Below are 22,280 nucleotides of genomic sequence, written 5' to 3' on the forward strand. Positions count from 1 at the left end.
TGGGCTGCATTACACAAATTATCAGCAGGTTAGGGATATGATCCTTGCTCTTTACTCAGCACTGCTGAGGCCACATCTGGCATACTGGTTCTACTTCTGGTCTCTCCAGTGCCAGAAAGTGATATATTGGACATACTAGAGAGAGTCCAGCAAAGGGCTGATGACAACATGAGGAAAGGCTGAGAAGGCTGTCACTCTTCCACCTGGAGAAGGAAAGGCTTAGGGACACCTCATCAATGTGCATAAATGCCTGAAGAGAGTGTGCAAAGAAGAAGGAACCAGGTTCTTTCAGTGGTTTCTGGTGACAGGACCAGAGATAGGGGCCACAAATTGGAACACAGGAGGTTCCCTCCAAGCACTAGGAAACATCTTTTTACTACAAGCATGACTGAGTACTGACACAGGCTTCCCAAAGGAGGTGGTGAAGTCTCTCTCCTTGGGGGTATTCAAGGGTTTTTGGGACATGGTGGTAAACAACTGGCTCTAGGCAACTGTTTGAGCAGGGGGAGTTGGACTAGATGACCTCCAGAGATCCATTCCAACCTCAACTCTTCTGTGATTCTGTATGCTGAAATTGTGTCTCTGTTTTAAACCTGTTTATATGTCTTTGGATGTGTTAGTTTCCTTTGGAGTCCTTAGTTTCAGTATTTAGATTTGGAGTAAATGAAGGAAAACTTGCCTACCTGTTTATATAGAACTGTGGGAACTGCAGATATAAAAGATAGGTATTGAAATGTGATTCTACTTAGTCTTCCAAGGTTTTGACTCCACTGGTACAACATGATGGTTTCTAGTTCTTATACTGAAAAAGTGGTGAGGTCTCTGTTTACTTTTTCTTTACTGTTTTAAGGGAAACACTGCCCATCTCTCTTGAGTCATCTTTTCAGTAAGCTGGATAGTCCTAGCCTTTTTATAAAACTTTATATCAAACTTGCTCTATGTCTGATTAGTCTTGTTACTGTTTTCTAAACCTTTCCCAGTTATAGTGCCTTCATTTGAGACAAGGGCATGAGAACTGAGCACAGCACGGAGGGTGAAGACAATCCTCCAATGGCCCAAATATGTTTTTTTTCTTTATTTTCTAATACATATTAATGCTGGAATTATTTTTGGTTTGACTGCTATTAGTCATCAAGTTGATTTCTTTGTGGAGCTATCTGTTTCAACTATGAGATTTCTTTTAAAGAGTAAACTCAGTATGTGAAATGAGGATTGTTCTCCTTTTGTGAATTGAGGTATATAATTTATCTCTTCAGATGTTCTGTTTCATGTCTGCAATTCCTTAAACCCTCCTTTATTTAAAAAAGGTTGGTTTCATATTTGTCATCCTCCTGCTTTTGGGTACAATAGTAGTTTAAGTGAAATGTTAATGCTTCCATTAGCATGGGAACTCTTTAAATCTCAACATTTTAAGTAACTTCCACATTGTTATTTTGTTTGTTTTAAAGGAGAATATTAAAAAGTGAGCCACCTTATCCACAAGAAATGAGTGCTCTGTCTAAGGATATAATTCAGCGTCTTTTAATGAAAGACCCCAAGAAGAGGCTAGGTTGTGGTCCCACTGATGCTGATGAAATCAAACAGCATCCCTTTTTCCAGGTAAAGCAAACAACAAAACTCACCAGATCCCACTTATTCTGCATTAGTGCCTGTGAAATCAAAGTTTAAGGAAATTGTTGTTTTCTTAATAGAACAACTTAAAGACTTATTACTTGCATGAATAATTGCATTGAAGTTAGTGAAAATATCCACATATTTGTATGTATGGATTTTGTGTGTATTAGAAGGGCATGCTAGGTTTTAAATATCTTCAGTCTGTATCTATCAGTTACCTGAAGAAGCCAAAAAACACAATGCTTAAGTCAGAAGGTTTAATGTAAAACACTGAAATTGTGTTGTATTGTCTGTTGGGTTTTTGTTTGAAAGGATTTTTTAAAGACTGCCACTAGCATTATTAGTAAAATTTGAATATTGATAAAATTCACCAAACTCCTCTATTTTCCTTGGCCTCATTAAATCTTTAGTCTTGCTTAGTAAATTTTAATTTTGTTCAGATTTCGGTGTATTAACATTTGCTTTCAAACAATGATGAAGATTGGATTTGCGTACAATAGCTGTAGTGTTCTATCTGCTGTGGTTAGAATGGTGTGCTTTCTTTGAAAAAACAAATTATGTATTTATGGTGCTTCTGAAGTTAAGTAGAGTGAAACAGAGTTAAGCTTCCTTAATTCACTGTTTGTTTTGGGAGGTGCATTTTACCATCATATAACACTTTCTATTCTTTACTTAATTTCAGTTCCACTCCTTTACTGTAACAGGGCAGTTTTCTCATATCTGCTTTTTCTGTACTTCCTCTTTCTAGTCATGCCTGCAAGTAAGAATTTGGAGCTTATGCTCTCAGGGCTCTGAAAGCTGACATCAGTAATTAAGTAGAGAAATTGGCAATGAAAAGTTGAAGATAATATATACATGCGCTGTGGCTTACCAAAATATAAATATTGCTTATTCTGAAATAGAGGAATAAATTCAAGGACCATCACGTTAATTGTTTGGCACATCTCCACTGTTAAATTATGTTAAATTTCTTTTTGGATTCTGTCTACATACAAATAAGTATGATACTGCTTGGCTTTGACTAAGCAAGTTATTAGAGCATAATTTGAATGTTTTTCATCTGCCTGTGGAAAATGGCAAAGGGAGTTAGGACTGTGTGTCAGGACAAGACTTGCTTTCCAATATCTTTCTGTAAAATATTAATTTAATTCAATTTATTTTCCTATTTTTTGTTTAGAATATGAATTGGGAGGACTTAGCTGCCAAAAAAATACCAGCTCCATTTAAACCAGTAATCAGAGATGAATTGGATGTCAGTAATTTTGCAGAAGAGTTTACAGAAATGGATCCAACATACTCTCCTGCAGCAACCCCTCAGACTTCCGAAAGAATATTTCAGGTATTTTAACAACTCAAATTTTTTTTTTAAGAAAATTATTTTTGAACAGTTCCTAATGTATAGATAGCTTTTTTTTTCCACCTCCTGCATATAAAGTTTTTGGAATTAAATGTGTATCTTCTAGTCCCAGTTCCTGGGGGTTTTTGTTCAAAAATTGCAAAATGAGAAAAGTGGAAACAGTCCTACTGCAAATATGAACTTCCTTGTTTCTCCCTTCCCAGCTGAATGTCCTACTGGTTGGACTAAAGTCAGTCTGCTCTTTATTGAATTTTTAGGTACCTTATGAGTCTTGTCATCTTGACTCCATCAGCCGGGGCTGCCAGCTTCAACAAGAGTAGTTTAGTTCACCCATTTCCACATAATGTGCTAGTTGAAGTAATGCTTTGGAAAGTGGGAGCTGAACCTCCCCTTTTGTAGGAGCACTCTAGTTACTTGCCTGATGTTTCCAGATGAGTAACAAAGCTTTCCTTACTGTTCCTTCCATGCTATTAAAGAACAATCCCTTCTTAGACTACGCAGTCTGGATGTCAAATGGGCAGAAACAGCTCATGTGCAACCAACTTGGTACCAAAACTGCAGAGGTGAACAGCAGTTTGGATTGCTTTCTCTTCCCCCATTGTTGTGCTTTGTTGTTTTTTATTGTCTGGTTTTGAGCAGCTTAATCCTCAGGGCAGAGGAATGTAGTGTCATTTTTTTGGAACCTGTTAGATTCACAGTGACTGTAGCAAGCAGGTTATGCGTGTCTTAATAACATCTGATTCAGCCTGCAGTGGTAGTCACAGCTGTTATGATACTCAAACTGGGCACATTGTTGCCCACACACATTGATATCAAGTTTATCCATTTAAAATTGTTTGATTACATCACAACATACAAACTTATTTCATGCCTTAACTTTAAGGTGTCCTGGGAAGCTGGCTATTTTGAAGTACAAGCCTTTATCACTATTGTAAAGCAATTGTAGCTGAGCCAGATTAGCATTAATTGGAATTCTTGTAGTATTATTGTTTTGTCTCTAACTGTGGAGGATCAGATAACTAATTCCAGGAGATACCTATTCATAATGAACAGAGTAAGTTACAATTTCTCTATTATGGTACAAAAATTCTGATTTATTGAAAAATTCTTCTGAAACTTCTGTTGTTTCATAAGTATTACGGTAGTTTATGCACAACAGTATCAAGCTATACCCTTTTCTGATGTTTTAATTTTGTAGGGATATTCTTTCGTTGCACCTTCCATTTTGTTTAAACGTAATGCAGCTACAGTAGATCCTTTCCAGTTTTATGTGGGGGATGAGCGACCTGGAACGACAAATATTGCCAGAAGTGCTATGTTGAAGGTAATAATAATATCAAGCCTTAAATTAATTTGGCTAAATTCAAACTGTGTATAACTTCCCAAGCAGCAATCATAAGCTAGGCTATGGATTACAAAATAGTCATCATTCATTTATCAATTCTCTGTAATGGCTCCTCAGATGATTCAAGCATCTGATGATCCATCGCATCTTGCATGTGATACTATTAAGAAATGGTTGAAGTTTAATCTGAAAAATGAGATGATTGTCTAGTTTTCCAGAAGACTGAAGTATAATAGCAATAATTGTAATAATGAGACTCCTGATAGTTCTCATTCAGCCAAACACTGTAGATATTTCTGAAGCTACTTTATTATATAATAATTCTATCTATGTTGTTTACCCGAAAGAGCATATAGTTGTGTGAAGCCTTATAAGAACACATGCTATTGTGATGTCCTCAAATGAGTACATAGTTTTGTGGATAAATGTATGTATGACCATCTTTGATGATGTTTGTCTGAATATTTTGTATCTTCAATTGTTGTAGTAGTAATGATTTATTTAGTGATTGTTTGTTTAATGTAATGTAAGCTTTACTCTTTGATTGCTTTGAATAATGTTTATGCATTTTATTCAGTAAATTTTAAGATTATATTTTAATAAAAAGAGAGCTCTTTTACAGTTTTAAATGTAGATGAAAAATTCTTATGAAATTTTACTCTTTGTCTTTGACTGTGTATACTAAAAGTATTGTGCAAAACTAAATACAGACAGTTTCCTAACAGGACTCTCCATTTTATCATCATTATGAACTGGATCTGAAAGAGAAACCATTGGGAGAAGGAAGTTTTTCCATTTGTCGAAAGTGCTTACACAAGAAAACTAGCCAAGAGTATGCAGTAAAAATAATTAGCAAAAGGTATAAATATTCTATAAGACAATAAAAATATTTTCTTTGCTTACTGTCACCCATGGAGTAGAATAATGTTCACTACATTTTTGGAAATGGAAAAATAGCTTTAAAATTATTTCTTGTTCTATGAGTCTACAGAAACTTATTGTAACCTTATGACCATTAAAAGATTCTGAGAGTCTTTTGAAATAAAATGTTCTAGTTGGGACACAAGGAGAAAATGAAAGAGTATTTTATTGGTTCCTAGTTGTATTTTACCATTATTTCTCCTAATTTTTTCCCTAACAAACTAAAGGTATAAGGTTCTTTCATCTTGATGCTTTGGTGAACTGAATGTAGGCTTAAGCTAGCTCCCTTTCTTAAGCAGCCTTATTGATTGCCTAGGATACTGCTTTTAGGAATGGTCTGCAGTGTGGATTGCCTCAGATCTAAGTGTATGTGTGTGTATAAAATGGAATTGGACTATGGAATTGTAAGTTGTATCTTGTTTCCTGGATGTTCCAAAAAGAACACCACAGTGGAAGCAGCTGACTTGCTTTCTACATGGGTACCATCTGGTTCTCTTCCAGAATGGATTTCTCTGTGAGTTTCTGCTCAGAGAAGAGTAAAGATAAGGGATTCTTTGAGTAGCAGATGGATTTTTGCCTTCATTTTGCAGAGTTCATTAGTAAGTACATCCCTAGTGTGTTGCAGAATGCTGGCAGGAGAGTAGAGATGTTCTGCTGTCAGAATGATAGTTCAGTTATCTCTTGCCCAAGACATTTGGCTGTACCTCTGTTTTTCCAGACTCTAGAAGAAGCTGTCTGCCAGACCTAAGTGTCTGTCATTTCATCATATGCTTTTTGAATAGGACAGGCTCAAGAACAAGAAGCTGAAGTGTAGGTGTCTGAGTTAGTTTTCTGAGGTCTGCTAAATTAATGGAAGCCTGCCTAAAACTGTCTTGCACTAGAAGTGGGATTCAGTAACTTAAACATAGACATCTATGTAGGGCCATTTTAGCATCTGTTGGTCTTCTCTGTCCTCTGGTTCCCATCAGTCTTGTGACTACTACCTTTTTGTAGATGTCTTCATGGCTGATGTCATCTTCCAGGCTCTTCTTCCTATGCTTAGGCCACTGAATCCTACTCTAGGTATGTATGTTACAGTGAGCTAGTTCACCCTTCATGGGAATTTCACTCATTATAATGAGACCTTAAGTGGTGTGTGATAGACACCTACATGGGGTGTTTTAATGTAGAGATCTCTTTAATTTCTTTTCAAAAACCCAGACGTTTTTTCTGTGGTACCAGCAGAGCTGTAGGTTAGTGCTCCCACCTCATTGTAACATAATGTGCATTTTGTTTCTGGGTAAGTGAGCAGACTTCTCCCCTAGAACTTAACTTCTAGAAATTGTCCCTGAATTATATTACTCACGGGTTCTTTTGCTCTTTCTCCTTCATCTTGGTAGCTCTGGCTAAATGAAAGTAAGAGGTGATCTGTGTACAGAGATTTTTGAATTTTTTTTTAGGATTGCAGAGTGTGAGCAGACTCAGCATGTTTGTACAGTATTTAGAGTTAGCAGTAAACCCACACTCTGAACAGTTGGCCAAAACCCAATTTGAATTAGAATCTGTAAGTAATATTTCTCTGAGGATCACACCACTAAATCTTGCTAAAAAGAAAAGTATAATAAGTTTCTAGCAACTTCTTTGCCTCAAAGTCAGTCTTTCACTATTACCAGGCAAATGTGCCCAAAAACGAAATCTTACATCTAGGGAAACCTTTTTGTGATACTTGAGGTGGAAGCTCAGATGAACAGTTCCTCTGTGGTATTGCTTTTCTAATAGTGGTGGACCTGCCCTCAGCCAACATTTTTGGGTTTCTCTGTATGTCTGATAACCACTGAAACAGTATAAAACTGCTTGAGTTACTGTTTTAGAACATCCCATTTGTTTCTCCCAAGGCTGCTTAAAATCTGAGATGGTAACTATTTACAGATGGGAAGTATTCAGAAAAGCCCACATACAAATTTCAAAGATTTGTGCTCATGATACGGAACGTTTTTCATCTGTTTCCAAGGTCTGCTTCCTTCTGATAGTAGTTTAGGGGAAAAGACTCTGTGAGTCAGGTTTTTTAATTCCTTAAGGACCAGAAGTCACTTTTAGTTAAAAAATTGCAGCAGCAGAGATGCATGTGGAACAGCTTAGTTTACTTGTTGATTTTATGAAGCCTACAGAAAGACAGAATTCTCTTGCACAGAATTCTCATTGTGGTTCTCATCCTAATTAGGGAAAAAAAAAGCAACCAAAAATTAAAAAAATGTGTGGTGAGAGATTGTATCTGTTGCCTGTAAAGCCATTCTCTAAATCAGTACAGGGTTAGCCTTTCTCAGAGAGAGTTTTGGCAGAAATTTTCAGGCATTATTTGCCAAAAGTAAATCAGTATATCTAACTAGTGGAAAAAAATGTTCTGCTCTGTCACCATTCATGTAGTTTTTATCACACTCACGGCTATAGATTTCAGTACTTGAAAGGGAATTTATCAATGATTTTTTTTTTCTCTGGAAATAGTCTCTTATGTCTTCCATTTCAGATTTTTACAATGCTCTGTTTAGGGATTCATTTGTATAACACATTTCATATATAGGTGATGCTACTCTTTTTCTAGTAGAGTTCATAGTTTCCATATAATTTTGGATATATTTGCCCCCCTTAAGAATGGAAAAAGATTGGGTCAAGATAGAGGTGAACTAACAAATATTGGTAGTTACAGAAGTGAAGTCAAATTGCTCTGGACTAAGGCCATGGTTTGTTTTAGGTTGAAACTATTCTGTATCACATCAGCTTTTGCTGTAGGAAGTTGCAGTTGCATTAAAAACATTGTTTGAATTGTATGTGGATTTTTTTAGTGGACTAAATTGCTGGATTATGAGGAGAGTTTTTCTCCACTTTATTTCAATATGCATTTAATTGTGTTCAAGTGGTTGTAGTAGTAAAAAAATATGGATTGCAAACAGTTAAAAAATAACACTTGGAATGTGCAATTTGCTCTGTAAAATTGGTACAAAATGACTGCTCAATTTTTCCAGAATGGAAGCCAACACTCAGAGAGAAATAACAGCTCTGAGACTCTGCGAAGGACATCCAAATGTAGTGAAGTTACATGAAGTTTTTCATGACCAGGTATTGTGAAGAAACTGTAATCAGCACCTACCAAACATATTGCCATGTGTTTTCCCAAAAACTTTTTGGAATTAAGCATTCTGTAACTGTGGAGGCAATTTTTTTCCTAGGGCTTTTGTCTAGTCAGTATAGAAAATGAAGCAGAAATTGTGCATTCTAACAATCTTGCAGTTACTCTAGCAAATCAAAACAGTATGTGAAAAAATTTGAGGCTTGAATTCTGTTCATTGTTCTGTTTTGTCTTTGTTTACCATCATACAATGTGTGTTCGTGGCCCAGTTTCAGTATCTATGATACTGAATTGTGTTATCACCTTTCCCCCAGAATCATTATAAATCTTAAAACAGTATTTGTGAATTAATTTAGAAATGTTGCATATGAAGATTATATATCTAATATCTTTTCCTACACATTAGTAACTTAATGGGGATAACCAAATCACTTGCCAGATTACCAAATGTGAAAGTGGAGCGTCTGATTGAAAATCTGTTAAGATCAGTTTATTTAGATACCTTAACTATCTTTTTCCTTTAATGTAAATACAGACTCCACAACATGGAATAAACAATAATTTGATCTGAATTGGAATTTGTCCGTGGTTTGAGCTAGGCCTTTGGACCAGTGTCCTGTACAGCTGCCTTCCAACCTAGACTACTGTGTTGTTCTGTGTTGGTCTATAGATTTTGTAATGGAACAATGCACATATCCCAGCCCCCTCATGCTGTTTGTACTGGGAGCAGCAGAGAGCTCATGTACAGTAAATTTCGCGGAGAGGATACAGTGTCTGTACTGTCATTTTTAATGACAAGGAAACCCTTTTGTTACATATATTTGCAGTATGAGTGCACACTTGTAAAACAGGACATTTATTTCAGTTTCCTTTGAGTAAAATGAATATGCTAAATCTAAAAAAATGGTTCTCCAGACTGCAGTGCCACTGAATAAGCTGCTCTCAACCAGTCAACCCACTGTATTTTTAGCTACTTCTGGTAGCTCCCCGGTGTTACCTCTCCGTTTACGTGCACACAATATTCTGAAGACCAAAACTGATGGGAATTTCCTAGTTTTGAACTTTCTGCGGTTCGTCTTAATAAAAAGAAGTTCTAGTTTTTAACTTGCTCTGATATCAGTCTGTTCAAATTCCACATTAGTATTCCAGTCTCTTGGTGAGCCAGAAGTTTTCCAGGGAAAAAAGCCTTTTTATCCTTTTTAACTTCCCTGTCAGATATCTCCAAGGCATAAAGAAAATTTGCAGGAGAAGATATCACTCAAGCACTACTAGACACCTTGGTTGTTCTAAGAAGTGTTACTGTTTTCTGTCCACATAGTTCTGCTTCTGTTCTTTGGTATATAAAGTGTGCACCTTCTGTTGCTATTGCTTTGAGTTCCATTTTTTGGCCACTTCCCAGAACTTTTTTGCTCTGCTTGCAAATACTACTTTTGTTACTGTCATTGAGGGGAGGGAAGGGCTGGAAGCCATGGCATGCCTACGTCCATTGCCTTTTGAGAATGCTGACTTTACTTCCTCGTTCTGAGAAGTCTACTGTTTGTTTAATGGCAAGACATTTGAATTGCAGTTGACTGTGTGCCAATATTGTCTAAGCCCCTGCTTATTTATTGCCTTGAAGAGAGTAACCCTCTAAAATTGCTGTTTTAATTTTTAAAAATGCTCTTTAATTTTTGGGAAGGTATATATTGTAATTGTAGTGATGGAGTAGTTTTGGCTCCTACTCTGTAGGGAATAAAATCACAAGTTCTAGATAATTTTTGATTTCAGAGGTTAAGTTTCAGGGTACTTTTAAAGGATTTTGTAACATTTAAGTGTTAAGTCCTTATGCATATTAATAGATACATATCCTTATGTCAGAGCAGGCTTAAGCACCAAAAGTTTAGCTTTTTCCAGCTTTACTTGTTAACCTAAGTAAAGTCTTTTCATCTCCCTACAAATTTATACATTTAGCTGGTGGCATTGCATTTTGATTAATAAATATGGGGGCACATGACGAAGACGTTATTCTTCAGTCTCAACAAGACTGATGGGAAAAATGCCATCTGAGATTTGGTGCTTTTTTTTGGTCTTCCAAATTACTACAAGCAGCAATGCTATTTCTTCAAACATTGAGAACTTGTCAGAATGGCACCTAACTCCTAAGTGAATGTTGGTTTGTAATGTTAAATTTCTAACATGCTATATTTTTATTGTTTCAGCTTCACACGTTCCTAGTAATGGAATTGCTGAAGGGAGGAGAATTGCTGGAACGTATTCAGAAAAAGAAACATTTCAGTGAGACTGAAGCCAGTCACATTATGCGCAGACTTGTTTCAGCAGTGAGCCATATGCATGATGTAGGAGTAGTCCACAGAGATCTGAAACCTGAGGTATAGTGACTTGTATATATATGTTTAGACAATAAGTTATTGAATGTCTGGAATGTGATGTATCTCTGTTTATCCAGCCTTTGTTAGAGGGTTTTCTATTTCTGTATTTTTAATTAGATGTTACCACTTTTACTTAGCAAATTCCGTAGATGTTTTTCTGTTCATAGGTAAAAGTAACTGTAAACAATCTCTACTCTTAACTTGTTCAAAAACATTCTTTGCCTATTTGGGGACATTTTTCACTAGCATGTTTTTATTGTGTGAAACAGTTCATAAGCAGAGCTAGGTTGCTTGAGTATTTTGCCTCTACATTTCCATCTTTCATTTGATCATAATTTCCTTAGTAGGGCTTATTTTCCAGTTAAGTACAAAATGAGCACTAAGAAAAATGTGTGATTTGAGTTCAGTGAGTTCAATAGTTTCCCAGAAGAAACAATTTATTAATATCTATTTTTCAGTAACTGCTTTTCTGATATTTTTGTTGTGCAGCAACATTGTGCCTTCTAGACCATTCAGTTTACTGTTATAAGATTGACCACTGGCTTTGTTCTGCTTCCTGGAGCCAGTTTTTTCTTGGGTGCTTTTGCCAGCAATGGGTTGGGATGTATGTTTTCTCGATCCTGAAAATAGTGTAGATTAATGTTGATTCATCCAGTAAGGATGTTTATTGTAGGGTGGTGACAGCCATCATATCCCAGGAAATAGCTGTTCCTTTTGCAGCTGGAGTTAAAAAATAATCTACCATTCCTACTGATGTTTTATCTTATTGTAACATACTTTTTGTGATATGAAAGACTTGGTATTTTATAGTAATTCCAATTCAACTTCTTCAGGTATTCCAATTCAATTTCTTCAGGTAAAGAAGTCTTCTAGGTGTTGCTAGTTGTTTTTGAAAACCAATCCAAAATATGTAAGTTTGGAAGAATCTCTGTCCTGGGCTCCTGTTGTAAGTAAACAGTTAAAGAGGGACTATTTTGAAATTCTAGTGTGTGAGTTGAAAAAGTCATCAGGGAAACTTTTTCCAATAGTCACATCATCAGGGTAAGAAAATCTTTTTGAAACAAGTAATTATTAAAAGGATGAAACCAACCCCCCCCTCTTTCTTCTATTCTTATTTTCTTAGTCCTACTGCCATTTTGAATGTAAAGGCACAGTAAAGCAGAGCTTCAGCTGTAAGATAAATTAGGCAGTCTTCAATTCTACATTATGTTCAAGAACAGAAGTCTGGGAAGTCAAGTAATGACGGGTTAGCAAACAGCTTGCAGAATCCATTGCCTCCACAAAGTTGGACTTAACCTGCTTGTCTCCTTCCTGCTTGTTTTGAAAGTTACTATTTTAGGTTCTGACATGAACTTAGTATGGGATATGCAGGGTTCCCAATATAGATATGGTTAGTGCATTTCTCTGTAAAAAGATATATAGGAAATTCTGTTGCTTTTCTAAGAATTCCAGTCAGACTTTTTTTATGCTCAACTTTGCAATAGAATGTGCAACTGATAATTTTTTCTTAAAGTCTGGCGGGTTAAATGTAACTAAGAGTGAGACTTTGAATTTCATGGACTGGAAGACTTTTGTTTATCAGTAGTAATTAGATTGCCTATGTTGTTCTATAAAACAGAGGAAAAGTACTGGATAGAAAATAGGAAATTTGTAGGAATCAAGAGTTTGTGTAGCATTTGTGATCATATATGGAGCTTCTCAGTCGAGAATTTGAGGACTGTTTCTGTGATCATTAATCTGTGAACTGGGTTCTAAAGGTATTACAACAAAACATAACAAGTGTGCGAGAATGTTGTTTATATATCCTAAAATATGTGGAATATAGCTGGAAATATTTGGGGGATGGGAGAGTTCTGAAACATGCTTTATTTGCCTCATTAACAGAAATACCTGAACCTGGTGTAGGGTCTTTGGACTCTACCTTTCTTTCCATGCATAACCAATTTAATTTTTATCATAAGAAAGGTCTTTTTAAACTAATGTTATTCATTCTTTATGTACTTGTGGAGTATATAACATCACCGTAGAGAAGACTATTATATTAATGACTTATCCTTGTATGAATATTAGGCTGAAATTAGGCTTCCTGTAGATCCATTTACACAACACTTAAAAACTGACTGCTCTGAATGCACATTAAACTATATCAGCAGTACAGAAAGCAAAAATACTAAAATACTGTTTTGTAGCAGCTATTTTCTTTTGTCCATAATGAATGGTCTCAGGTTTTCCTTATTGATCTGCTGACAGTCTAGCAATCATTTTTTACCCATGTTAATGAGTTTGAAATTAATTACTTTGTGTGAGTAATTCACCTTTTGTATTAGAAGGTTAGATAGGGCTATAGGATTTCTAATATTGAGATTTTTTTCTAGCACTCATAAATTGAGCAGTAAAGGCAGTATTGAAATGATGCTCTTCTCTCAGAAGCTGAAGGGAAGAGTAGAATTACCTTACAATTCATCTTGGCCTCAGACAGTTTTTCTGTGACACAGAAGCTTTCTGTGACAAGCTTCCCTCTTGTGTCTTTCTTGGAAATATCAATACTCAGGGAAGAAAAAAAAAAAGCAGATTGCCTTATATTTTCCGAACTGATAACAACTTGTCTGTCTTCAAGTGCAAAGTGCCACATTCCAGTGTGTAAAGCTGGAATTCTCAGGGTCTGCTGTACCAATGTCTCTGCCTTGGTGTAAGGAGTAGGTTTGTGGTGGGACCGTTCTGCGACCTTCAGTGCTTGAATGCTGCTGGTCCCAGGTTTCTTTCAGAACACATATCAGTGCTGGCTTTGCCACCCATGCCAGACAGCTCTGAGTGAAACCTCTGAGGTATTGGTGCACTTCTTAACACCACTTCATACCCAGGTGCACCTTCTTATCACCATCCTTGGCTTTCAAATGACTCTTGTGCATTATTGTCCTCGTGGCAATACTGTGGTACCACTCAACAACCAAAGACCTTGCAGTCACAAGACAGAAGGAGCAGTGGGAATCCCCCACACAAGAAAGCTGTTGTTCACAACATGCCAGAGGGAAGTGGAAGCTTAAGAAATTTGCTTTTGTTTGAGGAAAAAGGCAATTCTGCCATCTCCAAACATGTTGATGTCTTAGGTTTTCTTCTTGTCAAAGTTCCCAGAATTCTTTTCTCTACTGTTCTTTGTCATGTATTCATTTTCATTAGTAATCTCCAAACTCCCCTGACTTGCAGATGTGCAGGGGCAGGTAAACAGGTCACATTTCTTACAACCCAGAGTATTGTTATTTCTGTTTTTCTCTTCCCTCAGTGTCTTGCAGTTCACCTTTCCTCTAGATAATGGAAAATTTTCTGTAGTGATAGATGTAGCAAAGTAATTATAACCAATTTTGTACCCACTGCTAATATTGATTTTTGTCTTTGTTTTTCAGAATTTACTATTTACAGATGAAACTGATAATTCAGAAATAAAAATAATTGATTTTGGCTTTGCTCGTTTAAAACCACCTGATAATCAACCTCTTAAGACTCCGTGTTTTACTCTTCATTATGCTGCCCCAGAGCTCTTGAATCACAATGGTTATGATGAGTCTTGTGATCTGTGGAGTTTGGGGGTCATTTTGGTGAGTGATTGAGGTTTTTAACTATAATTTTATTGCATGTATTTACTTTTTGTTAAAATGCAAGAGACTTGAGATGATTTCAGATGTAAATTGGATACATGCTGAATTCAAGGGAGGTGAACTGCTGCACAAATAATATGTTCCAAAGACAGATTCCAGGAGCAGAATTTTTTTTAGCGCAAATAATATGTCTGATAATAATCTGTCCAAAGACAGATTCCAGGAGCAGAATTTTTTTTAGCAAGTAGGAAATAAAATTTAACATTTTTGGGAATGCAAAAATTACTTGATACAGTCAAATTCTCAAAAAGATATATGCTTGTTAGGGGATTTTACAGGCATCCATATAATCTTTTGACAGTTTCGATTCAGAGAGGGAATCAACCTGTATTTTGTTCTACAGAAAATTAGTTTCATTAGATAAAAATGAGGTAGAAATAAATTTTGTTCATAGCTTCCTGGTATAGATGAATGTTTTTTCTAACAAGGACTCCAGAGAAAGTCTTCTGTATTTTAAATATTCTGTAGCCTTAAAGTTATGTTAGGCCAGGTTTTATTGCATAGCATTGGTGATGCAAACAACAGCCCTTCATATTTAACAGCAGAGTTGTCTGTAAATACACTGTGTTTCCTGAGGCTGCCTTTGTTCTCGTGACAGTACACGATGCTATCAGGACAGGTACCATTTCAGTCTCAAGACAGAAGTTTAACATGTACCAGTGCATTGGAAATTATGAAGAAAATAAAAAAGGGAGAATTTTCCTTTGAAGGAGAGGCTTGGAAAAATGTTTCTGAAGAGGCTAAAGAGCTAATTCGAGGTATGTATTTACAATAGTATTTAATAAACAATATGTTTTTATTTTAAAATAGAATTTGGAGAACCATACAATATCTGGATGCTCCAGAGTGTCTAACCTGACAGAGCAATATGCACAGCTTGAGCTATGTGCTGACCTCTAATACAAGCAATGAGTAACTATGGACTCATCAGAGTGCATTAAAATTGGTTGTACACCTATGAGAATTTTCTAATGTGGTAAGATGCTGATAAGGTTAGTGGAGTTAAAAGGAACTGAAAAGCTTCAGAAAAAGTGAACTTACTCATATAACATATTTGAAAGCAGAGTTTTTCTATTATGTTATTTTTGCTTTTCTAAAAAAACCAAAACAGCTTATGAGATAAATGTCTTAAAAGCTGAGCTTTTGTAGAGAATGGATTTATTACTATTTCTTTTCCGTTGGCTATTTTTTAATTCCTGTACAAAGACTACTTACTGTATTTCTGAGCTACTTCATTGACATTTGCTGTGCTTTGGTTCCCTTAATGCTTTTGAGCATCTAATTATGTTTTCATCATGAGCTAGACACCTACCTTTATGCTACTTAGATGGAATTCTGAATTTCTGCAGAAGCAGATTTGTAAGGAATTTTTTCTGCCAAAAATGTAGGAATTTCCAGATTCAGACTTGAGTTCCAGATTCAGACTTGAGTGAATTGTGCAGGGAATCTGAGGCTTACTCTTTTGAACTTTAGTATCTACACAGGTTTTAAGTGAAGAAATAATTTCGTAGTTCTGAGTTTGTGTGAAGAGAGATGTTAAATATAATTTTTTTGCTTTTAAGATTCTTCTGGAGAGGATGCTAGTATAACATTGTGTGAGCCTTATCTAAGATAAATATTGGCATACCTAGGATAAATATTGACATTAGTTACTTATCAAAGCAATGCATGAGATTTTATTAAGAAATATTTGCATTTTCTGTTGACCAAAGATAAATAGTTGACAGTTTTAAAGAATGTAATGTGTTTCTATTAGGACTTCTCACAGTGGATCCAAACAAAAGGATTAAAATGTCCAGCCTGAGATACAACGAGTGGCTTCAGGATGGCAGCCAGCTCTCATCTAACCCTCTAATGACACCTGATAACTTAGGCTCTTCAGGAGCTGCAGTGCACACTTATGTCAAAGCCACTTTCCATGTAAGTTCTGAGAATTTTTTTGTCATGTGCTATGTTTTGTAATGTGCCATCTAGGTTTGTGTATGTTTTCTCTTAAAAGCTACACATATCTCTCCTTATAATTTAATATATGCTTATAGCTGGATTTTTATTCTCAATAACATTTCCTCATAACATCTCTATTGGAGTGCATGAAAATATGAATGATGAAGCAAGCATAAATTTCTTGGAGATATTTATTTTCATGAGGATTTGGGTATTGAGTGCTATTCGGGAAACAGCAATTAAAAGTATTCTATTTCTTAGAGAAATCTATTAAAAGATCTTCAAACTTTTCTTTTAAAAAACCAAAACTTTATTTTTAACTTAAGTAACTGTTTGACTTTTTGTCCTTATGGTTACTAAATTGAAGTACAATTTCTGGAATATATGTAGTTCATGTTTTTTATATCATGGGTGCTTTTTTAGGACTTGCTTGTCTACTATTGTATATTTATTAAAATTATTTGAACTTCAACTGTATTTTACAAACATAGTGTTGATTCTCATGATACCCTCTACAGAGAATCAATCAAAATTGAGCAGGTTTATGCTGAAATGCTTGCGGGTGCTTTTTAGGAAGGAGAGAAGAACAAAGTAATTGTTTCTTGGAGAGATTCCGACAATGCAGCATAATTTGGGCTGAAAGAAATGCTGTAATTTAAAAGTGTCCTCTCTGAAAATGTAGTGTAAAATAGGTTAAGGCTAAGTAAAAAATACTTCTATTAAACTAAAAAGAAGGAGAGGAAGATGCCAATCAATAATGTTATGTATTGGTTGTTACGTACTTGTAAAGGCTGGTAGAGTCATTGTTACAGCTACAATAGGAATTAGTCCAGAAATTACATTTTATCTTGTGAAGTACCATAGACTATTCACAATAAGTGATAAAGTATGTTAAATATCTTGAAAAACGTAGAATTCTCTTTTATTTTGAAACAGGCTTTTAACAAGTACAAAAGGGAAGGATTTTGTCTCCAGAATGTGGACAAGGCACCTCTTGCAAAAAGAAGGAAAATGAAAAAAACAAGTACAAGCACAGAGACACGTAGCAGCTCCAGTGAAAGTTCCCATTCTTCTTCCTCTCATTCTCATGGTAAAACTACACCCACAAAGACATTGCAGCCCACAAACCCTACAGACAGCAATAACCCAGAAACCATCTTCCAGTTCTCCGACTGAGCAGCAGAATATCCTGTCTCGAGGAGTTCAGTGGTTATGGACTTGGCAGTACCTGCATTGTCTCTTCCTGCCCTTCCTCCCTGTGGCTTACAGGCTGCTACAGGAAGACTTCTGTTGCTTTAGAAATGTATTTTAGTCATACCTTCTTAGCTCTGTATTTCCATACATTTCCTTCTAGCTGTTTGGTATCACTGGATATAGTATAATACTGTTATACAACCAACATTGTGTTCTCTGAGGGCTAAATGACTGGTGTGCAGCCGAGCTCCAGGTAAGAAGCTGTGCTGCTCATGGTACCGCTTGGAAGAAGACTGTTCCTCAGTGTCACAATCTTCCTTCCCCACTGCTCAAAGAAAGGAAAGCTCTGTAACACATGTAGAACTTCAGGATCTTCTGCTCTTACCCAGCTCTGTGAAGAATGTTGTAGAATTTGATTCTTCATGCATGTAAACAATCATTGGTACAATGCACCAAAGCAGTATAGTACTCTAAAGCCTTTTCAATTTATGGTTATATTCTGTCCCATTTATTTGAATTTTAAGATCAAAATTAAGCACTATGGAACTCTTACTTTGTTTAAAAAATAACTCCACATATCTTGTTCTAAACAACTGAGAATAGAAGTCTTAGATTTTTAAAAAAAAATTATTTATTTTTTTTTAAACACTTGTAGGGTAAAAGATATCTGATAAGCTGAGATGTCTAATACTGTGATACAATAATTTTTATTTTTTGAAGTTATTGACTTCTAAAAGATTTTACAGATTCTAAAATGTAATGCTGTAAGAGAAAATTAAATTTCGTATTTGATGCTTTGGAAAATAGCCACATGTTAAAAATACCTATTTCAAGGTTTAATTATAATTTTTTTTTAATAGAAACACAATAATTTTAAAATACTAAGATTTTTTTTTAAATGAGATGAGAAAACTCCAGTTTCAACATTTATTATTATAGGGTCCATAAAAATGCATACCAAGTTTTTTGAATTTTGCATTGTGCAAATATGGCAGTCTAATAGTGACTGTAAAATATTAGAATATTTGTTTTATTTTTTGCACTTTATAACATCCAAAGGAGATGTTTTAGAGTAAAGTGCACTCAGAGCTCTCTTCCTACAAGGTGCTGAGCACTGTTTTACTGGGCTGAATGACCTGAAATCCATCATATTTGGTGGTTGTGGTCATAGTGAAGGAGAATTCTGTACTTTGCAGGAGTGAATCCCTGTATATTACCCACTGTTTTCATTCCTTACTGTAAAATGCAAAGTTCTTTCTATCTTGCTTTTACATTGTATATAACAAATACTAGACCTGGGCACCTTGTGTAGTGTAGATGTTAACAACTTATGCACTGGGAATACTAAAGGGAAATTACATTGAACACTGTGCTTCACGACTTGTTCACTGTGGTGTTCTACAGTGAAGTATTTCCTACTGTGATAGTATAGTATGTACATAACTGTTTGGAATCATAAATGTGACTTAGAGAAACATCAGCATAAACTTTTAAATCAGTATATTTTATAAATTTATGGAGAGCTCTTTTATAGCTTGTATTCTCAATGACTAGGGGTAATTTAAGTGCTAAAAATGACTCCAGTTTTGCAAATGCTTACGTGTGTAAGTTTCCACTGAAGTCAGAGAGGCTCCTTGTCATATGCCTAAATTTGTGTGATGGAAGACTAATTGACAAGAGGATTTTGTTAACAGCTGTCTCTATCCTAAAGTAACCTTAATCCAAACCCTATGCAAAAAAAAAAAGGTTATAGAAATTGTTTATATCAGTGGTTTTATTTATAGAATTATATCATATATCAGTATTGACAAATACAATAAATCCATGTTTACAGGGATTGTGTGTATCAAAACAAGGCTTTGAAGCCCAACATGTTTGTTCTGTGTTTCTTTAATATTAATAATGGCATTCTGAGGTTTTGGAATTGCTCATGTGAAATAGTTTACTACTTTCTTGATGTGAATGTCAACAGTAATTGCAGCATTAATTTCAGGTTGATGTGAATATTGAGATTTGCACTGTTTATGTAGAAGTAGTATATTTAAAGATCAGTCTATGTGCTAATAACAACCAATTTTAAGTGGCCTATGTTAAAGTATTGAAAAATAATTGTCAGTGTAATATATTCAGGTTTGCTTTCTGAATGCTCTCTTTGGAAGTAATCTCAATAGTGAACATGGCTCATTTGTAAAAGAATACTTTTCCTCTCCTGAATAAACTTGCTGTAAATACAACAAACAATCCACCATTAATACTTGTTTTGCAGACAGTATAAGTGAATTGGGAGATTGGAGAACAGGTTGCTTATGAAGTTTGCACTTTGAGGAGTTCGTGGAACTTGTCTCAGGATCAGGACAACAAAAAGCAATTTCAGTCTGATTTCATGTAAGTGTAAGAAACTGTTGGGTACCAGGCGGATTTGGAATATTGTGACCCAGCTGAAAGAACTTAAATGTTAGGAACATGGGATGTTAGGAAATATTGTTTCCCTGTTGGAAAATGTAAACTGTTTCTTGACAAACTGATGAAACAACAAAATTGGTTGCACACGATACTAAATGCTAGAGATAATGGCTGTATTGTCAATCTTTTTTTCTACACAGGTTTTGAGAGACTGTTAGAATACAGCAATTGTATCAAAGACAAATTTTATAGCTGAATATTTCTGTGTCCTCTTTGTGCTCTCATGGTGGTTGTTTAATAAAAATTTAATCCCAGGGTACTTCTTTTGGGCAGGGCTAAGTGCATTTAGGTGTCAGCTTGTATTTGCTTTGAACCAGTTACCCAGGGTAGCTGAAAAGTTTATGACTGCTTGCTGCCTCCAGGTAACAGAGCTCTCGAGGAAGTGGATATGACACTAAGCTGTCTGAATTTTTAGATTAGCATCTTTACATAAGCAACTGCTGATGTACATACAATTGATACATTGAAACTTGAGTTGCAAACTAGGCAGCTCAAGAATAATTTTACTTCTTGTGCTGATGTCCCTGCAGGAGAGTTTTACTCTTGGCAGAACAGTGTTTTAATCTGTTGACCAGCCTGGAATTCAAGGTCATATAAAGACCGTGGGCCGTATTTGTCATACTCAGACCACTGTTTCAAATTTGAAGTGTACAAGTTAATCTTCGTTAGTACTATAAATACTTTTTATTGTCTTGGTGAAGGGATGTTACACTGTGAATTGTGTGTGTACTTGGATTAAGTTTTCTTCACAGTGCTGCTATGCCTCAGTCAGCTTTAATGTCTAGTAACGATATCTGTCTGCTGTGAGAAATACAGAGCTGTCAGCAATGTTGTAGGCAGATTTGTGTGAAAAGTCAAATTTCTTATGAGTACAGATTTCAATCAGTGTGGGTTTTAATCTAATCTTCAAAGTACTCAGTATCTGGTAAAGCCATTTCTTTGTAATACTTTTAGAAACACAAATACTAGTATTAGCAGGTAATTCTGCTAAAGGATTTAGAGAAGTACAAAGAAAAGAACATAACTTCCAGTTCCTCTGGCATAGTGAAATTTCTATATTTAAGGGAAAGAATCAGTGCATTTGGCATATGTATTGTTTACTGCTATGAAAACAACCCTACTGAGTACCTTCACTAAACAGTTGAGGTTGAGGGGGACCATGTATTGTGTCACAGAATGGGTTGAGGCTTCAAATTGGTTCTGTTGATGGGTGTATTTTCTCAGCCCTTTTCCATGGCTGCTTTTCTGAACAAAATAACAGTTCCTACACAGATGTATCCCTTCTCAGTCATCTGAGAACAGAATAATTCTCAGCAGAAAATATGTTCATTGGTTATAAAGAAATGTTGCACAAGCATCCTATAATCTGTGCATGTGTTGTCTGCATGCATGTAGGTACATGCTGTATTGCATGCCTAGATCTCCATTTAAAGTAATATGCCTTGATGAAGAGAACTTGTATTTTAAAAATGGGTTCTGGGCTCACACAGATTGGGAGGACTAGATAAGGCAGCCACAGAAGAGGAAGAAGGTTAAAGGAAGTCAGAGATGAAAAGGTCTGGGCAGGTATTTTCAGGGGTAATTTTTCCCCTGCCTATCTCCAGGTGCACGTATTATTCCCTGAGAATGAATTGCAAGCTTTCTTGCCAGTTGTCCAACAGAAACATATTTCCTACCTCTGCAGGTCCCTGAGTATGCATGTGTGTAGCTTTATAACATTTAGTTCATCATACTGAAATTATTTAAGTCTCAGGATCATTCCAGGTGTTTTTACTAAATTAATGGTTTTTATTCCTTCCCCCATAAGTGACAATCTTTTTCAAAATCCAGTTTTTACATGGCAAAACATAATATTGCCTTCCTTCAGTTGAGATAGTTGACCGAATATTCTGGATTGAGAGAACAGAATGGAACATGGGTATTTCAGCTGTGAAGAGATAAAAGTGCTTTGATCTTTGTTTGCCAGGGAGAAACACTTCTCAGTTTGGTCCTTTGGCCCACAAGGCCCTGGATTCTCTAAAAGTAGAAGAAATGCAGAGCTGCTCATTAGCTCTTGCCTGCCATCACACATTTTAAATATAATGTATTAAATTCTGATGTATTAGATTCTGAATGTTCAGAACACCTGTGTAGAAAACTCAGACTGATTCCTGTAGTCTGCAGTAGAAAATAAAGTGATACTTTCAATTACATAGACCAGCTGAAACAATCTCTTGTTTGTTGTGCCCTGAAAGTGCATAATGGAGAAATACAAGAGACCTGCAGTCATGCAAATTTCAAGAAAAAATGCATTTTAACAACCTTTGTGTTCTGTGTG

At 35.7% G+C, this 22,280-nt stretch overlaps 1 protein-coding gene across 2 annotated transcripts in view; it reads left to right on the plus strand.

Annotated features, from left to right (window-relative positions):
• Positions 1-19,741, plus strand: part of RPS6KA5 (ribosomal protein S6 kinase A5) — a 66,612-nt gene extending 46,871 nt beyond the window's left edge. For both annotated transcript variants that reach the window (XM_039712584.1, XM_039712585.1), the window contains 10 exons: positions 1,449-1,599; positions 2,792-2,953; positions 4,170-4,295; positions 5,042-5,175; positions 8,237-8,330; positions 10,539-10,709; positions 14,111-14,302; positions 14,961-15,120; positions 16,119-16,282; positions 17,243-19,741. In XM_039712584.1, the coding sequence (XP_039568518.1) occupies positions 1,449-1,599; positions 2,792-2,953; positions 4,170-4,295; positions 5,042-5,175; positions 8,237-8,330; positions 10,539-10,709; positions 14,111-14,302; positions 14,961-15,120; positions 16,119-16,282; positions 17,243-17,482 (1,594 nt within the window). In that variant the 3' untranslated portion in view covers positions 17,483-19,741. The remainder of the gene's footprint in view (positions 1-1,448; positions 1,600-2,791; positions 2,954-4,169; positions 4,296-5,041; positions 5,176-8,236; positions 8,331-10,538; positions 10,710-14,110; positions 14,303-14,960; positions 15,121-16,118; positions 16,283-17,242) is intronic.
• Positions 19,742-22,280: the final 2,539 nt, after the last annotated feature.

This window comes from Passer montanus, unplaced genomic scaffold (assembly GCF_014805655.1).
Source record: "Passer montanus isolate IOZ18808 unplaced genomic scaffold, ASM1480565v1 scaffold27, whole genome shotgun sequence".
NCBI lineage: Eukaryota > Metazoa > Chordata > Aves > Passeriformes > Passeridae > Passer > Passer montanus.